The sequence below is a fragment of the Dunckerocampus dactyliophorus genome, chromosome 6 (assembly GCF_027744805.1).
Source record: "Dunckerocampus dactyliophorus isolate RoL2022-P2 chromosome 6, RoL_Ddac_1.1, whole genome shotgun sequence".
NCBI classification, from domain to species: Eukaryota; Metazoa; Chordata; class Actinopteri; order Syngnathiformes; family Syngnathidae; genus Dunckerocampus; species Dunckerocampus dactyliophorus.
The window spans coordinates 21,980,442-21,984,764 of record NC_072824.1 but is presented as its reverse complement, the minus strand read 5'-3'; the positions used below and the strand labels follow the sequence as shown (position 1 = coordinate 21,984,764).

Here is a 4,323-nt window from a genome sequence, read left to right as displayed (position 1 = left end):
GACCGGTCGACTCCGGAAGTCATAGTACTGATTTCAAAGTAAAAGCCACCATAGACTTTCAAATTGGTACAACATAATTAAATGAAAATGGATGGATGGATGGATGTTAAACTTTAATTATTTTAATCGGCTACAGCCTTAATCAGAACTTAGCTTTTTCTTTTTTGTTTATTGTTTATTTTGATGTATTTTTAAATTATTGACATTTCTTTTTACACATAAATCTTTGAATCAGCTTCATCCCTATAAACCTATAACTTTTTATCAATTTGTGAAGTTTTGTTTTCTACATTTTTTTGGTCAAAATAGTGCACCCCGTAGCGAAACATGAAAAACAGAAAACATGAGTTATGAAGTGGAGAATGGAATGTTTGTGATGAATTTATTAGAACTTTATATGTGTCAATAAATTATAATATCATTGATTTTGATGCATTATTATTGTTTGGACAGAACAACCAAACAAGTTGACATTAAATTTATAACACCAGTATGCAAAAGTTGAGCAAGAAAAAAAGGGACAATTCATCGTTTTGTCTTGTCCAGTGTTAATATAACGGTATCAATTACTCTATTGATGATTAATGACTATAAATTGATTGACATTGTGATTGATATCTGTTCGTTTTATTTTTGAGAATCTCTTGTTCCTCTGATTACTTTTTTTATCGCAAAAAAATAAAAACAGTACGTAGCCTACATGGTTCTGAAGTCTGTCACATGATTCCTCCTTCCTCCCGCCGCCAGGTATTTGCTAGTGTAGTACTTCCTCAAGACAAAGAGGGGCGCTCTACGCTCAGCCGTCACACAGATAGCAGTGACTGAACGGGCAGAGCTTTGTGCGGAAAACTAAACCCAACCTGTGTCAGACTAATGAATTAAATCAGCCCACTTCAGAGGTAAATACTGGCAAAGAAATGTTCGGTAATTTTATTAGTGCTGTTTGGGAAAAAATCGCATTCGTAAGGAAGTTATTGGGTAGAGGAACGCTGAGGGCAACGGTGGTAGCAGCAGCAACTAGCGGCAGCAGTGGCGGATGCGTTGAAGTCCAAAAAAGATAGCCATAAGTACATTCGCTTCATTTTTAAACTCCTCAAAGTTGTTGTATTTGTAGGGAAGCTCGGGGTGTAACCGCCTGGTGTGAATATTTTATGCTTAAGTGAGGAGGTACTTCCTCTGTGCTTGTGTATGGACGGAGATGTGATGAGTACCTCAATAGTTTGCGGCCTACACTTTGCAACTAGCCAGCTAGCAGGCTAACACACTGTAGCTGCTGTTAGCTTAGCAGCTCGCAGTGCTTCCCGCTAAATGCTAGCCGATGATGTTTGCACCGTGACTCCCTCGCAACCTAATTTGAGAAGCTGTGTGACAGTCGATAAACACCGGCAACACGCTTGTTGTTTATAACGGAACGCTCTGTCTGTATTAAATCCTATAATTTGATGCATGATGTGTTCAGATGCATACATCTACAGATGGGGTGTAGTAGCATTTAAGCTAATAATATGCACATTCCCGGTTTAATGTCTGCTCTATGAATAAAAACCAATTAAAGTGACAAGTAGCCACGCTCATGCAAACAGTTTGTTTCGGGAATTGAATGATTAGAGACCAAAAGTATTGCTTAAAGGCGGTTTCCTGTTTAAGTGTGATGTTGAACTTTTGTTTTCCGGCCCATAGAGGCCAGCAGAAGAACGTGTGGACTAGACGTCAACAAGCATGGAGTTCCCGCAACAGCAGAATCCGGCGGGGGACGGGAAGATTGTCTATCCACCTGGAGTCAAAGAGATCACGGACAAAATCAGTAACGATGAGGTGGTCAAACGGTTGAAGGTATGCTCATGTGTTTCTCCTTTTTCAGTGACCCTAAACATTGACACAAAGCCTTCCTCGAACTTTACAAACAGGTGCGCACATCATGCAATGTGCCAAGCCATCACTGCTACTTGTTAAGGATAACTGCCACTTTGCACAATTAAAAATGACCTGGGGTCTCATTTATAAAGCTTGCGTACACAGACAACAGGGCTGTAAAGTTGCTTATGCCATTTTCCACGCAAAGTATGTGATCTCTAAAAACCCAGCCTGACGTGAGAATGTGCCACCAGTACGGCACCTTTGTGGCGGCCGTATGCACTTTTTGGATCCATGGCAAAAAAGTGACGCACATAAGTGTTGAAGTCATATGTGAGAAATAAACGTGCAATGGAAGCCAATAAATGTTTATTATTGCATGAAAACATCACGCCATTATTGACTTAAAAACATTTGTGGAAAGAGTTGCCATTTAACATTACACTGACTGATATGTCAGTCATACACAATATCCTATATTGTAAGTGCTCGTCAACATATGGTGACTACAAATACATTTGTGTGTGTGTGTGTGTGTATATATATATGTGTGTCCATATGTACATGTATGTATGTGTGTGTGTATAGCTGAATATGTATATATATATATTGTGTGTGTGTGTATGTATATCTCCATACACTCCTGATCAAAATCTTAAGACCAGTTGAAAAATTGCTAAAATTTGCATTTTGCACATTTGGAACTTAATGAGGTTTTAAGTAGAGCTACAATATACAAAAACAAGAAGGGTGAGTGAAACAAAAAAATTGTGAGATTGTAATTTAACAAAAAAACAACCTATTTCATTTTTTTTTTTATCAACTGATCAAAAGTTTAAGACCATCGTTCAAAAAATAAGAAAAAATTCTCCAAACTGGAACAAAAAAATGTTCCCAGTAGGACTCAGTAATGAGTAGCTCCACCGTTCTTGTTAATCACTTCAAAAATTGCTTTGGGCATGCTTGATGTGAGTGTTTTCAGGAGGCTAGTGGGAACGTTGCTCCAAGTGGTGAAGATGGTTTCACCAAGGGCATCAACTGTCTGGAACTGATGGCCATTTTTATAAACTTCTCTTGCCATCCATCCCTAAATGTTCTCTATGGGATTTAAATGAGGGGAACATGCAGGATGGTCCAAAAGAGTGATGCTGAGTGATGTCATTTTGTTGTCTCGCTCCCCCTTCTTGTTTTTGCATTTGTAGCTCTGCTCAAAACCTCATTAAAATCCAAATGTGCAAAATGCCAATTCTAGCAATTTTTCAACTGGTCTTAAGATTTTGATCAGGAGAAAAAAATATGACTCGACAAACTTTTTTTTTATTTACATAAACTACTCCAAAAAAAACAAAAAACAATGGAGGTGCGTTGACAAATCTGTGTTTTTATTAGTATCAGAAGTTTAGGTTTTTATAGTTACATTATGCCTTTTTGCTCTATTTTTCCACTTTTGCTGGATATTGGTTTATTTTATTTCTGCAATGAGCCATGTTACACAGATGGCCCCTGCGTCACACTTTGGACACCCATGCGTGTTTTGCCGGGAAGGCAAGTGTGTCCAAGCTGTGCCTTCTTGGCATTCTTGGTCAGGGGCTGGGTTGTATTATGCAGTTTTTGTCGATGGCTTGTATTTAATTACCAAATAAATGCATGATGCAAGAATATTGCTAATTTGTCAGCACGGATCTCGTCTATGTTTGAAGTGTGTTATGAAACGGAACTGGTGCTCGAAAGCTGGAGCTTAGCCAAATGCAATGAGCATCAACAGAACCGCTCTTTGATTAAAGGGATAGTTTGGATTGTTTTACATGAAGTTGTATGACATCCCCATTAAGTGTAGTGCACAAGTAGAAATGCTAAATCACGGGTGAGTTGAGAGCAGTGTAGTTCCATTTTCCCTTTTACACATGTACAATGTGAATGAAGTTGTCACAGACTGTGAAATCTGTTGTTATGCAGAAGACAATCTTAGCCTGGCATGTGTATTACAGTGATTTTATTGATTTTGCAAAATCTTTGTGCATGTAGATGCACAAAACACAAATCTTTGTGCATGTACACTGCTCAAAAAACAAAGGGAACACTAAAATAACACATCCTAGATCTGAATGAATGAAATATTCGTATTAAATACTTTGATCTTTACATAGTCGAATGTGTTCACAACAACATCACACAAAATGACCAATGGAAATCAAATGTATTATTATTATTATCGGGGTGTCTTTCTGTCCACCTGTTGTGTATTACATTTGCACACCAGCATTTGAAATTGATTGTCAGTCTGTGTGGCTCCCTAAGTGGACGGTTTGATTTCACGGAAGTGTGATTGACATTGTGATTAAGTGGTCCCTTTATTTTTTTGAGCAGCTTAAATTGTTTTGACATCATACACCAGCAAATGTATTTTTTTGGTGTGTGTGTGTATGTATGTCAGCTGTTATCATTAGTTGCCATTTCATGTGTGGAAAG

General features: G+C 38.0%; 1 protein-coding gene across 3 annotated transcripts in view; it reads left to right on the top strand.

The window, feature by feature from the left end:
• Positions 1-782: 782 nt before the first annotated feature.
• Positions 783-4,323, top strand: part of pds5a (PDS5 cohesin associated factor A) — a 30,810-nt gene continuing 27,269 nt past the window's right edge. For 2 of the 3 annotated variants that reach the window (XM_054779564.1, XM_054779563.1), the window contains exons 1-2: positions 783-899; positions 1,681-1,833. Coding sequence is in view for 1 of the 3 variants with exons in the window: in XM_054779565.1 (XP_054635540.1) it covers positions 1,720-1,833 (114 nt within the window). In the remaining 2 variants the exon portion in view is untranslated. Of the gene's footprint in view, positions 900-1,680; positions 1,834-4,323 lie in introns of those variants that run through there. The other variant, XM_054779565.1, reaches the window with a different exon arrangement.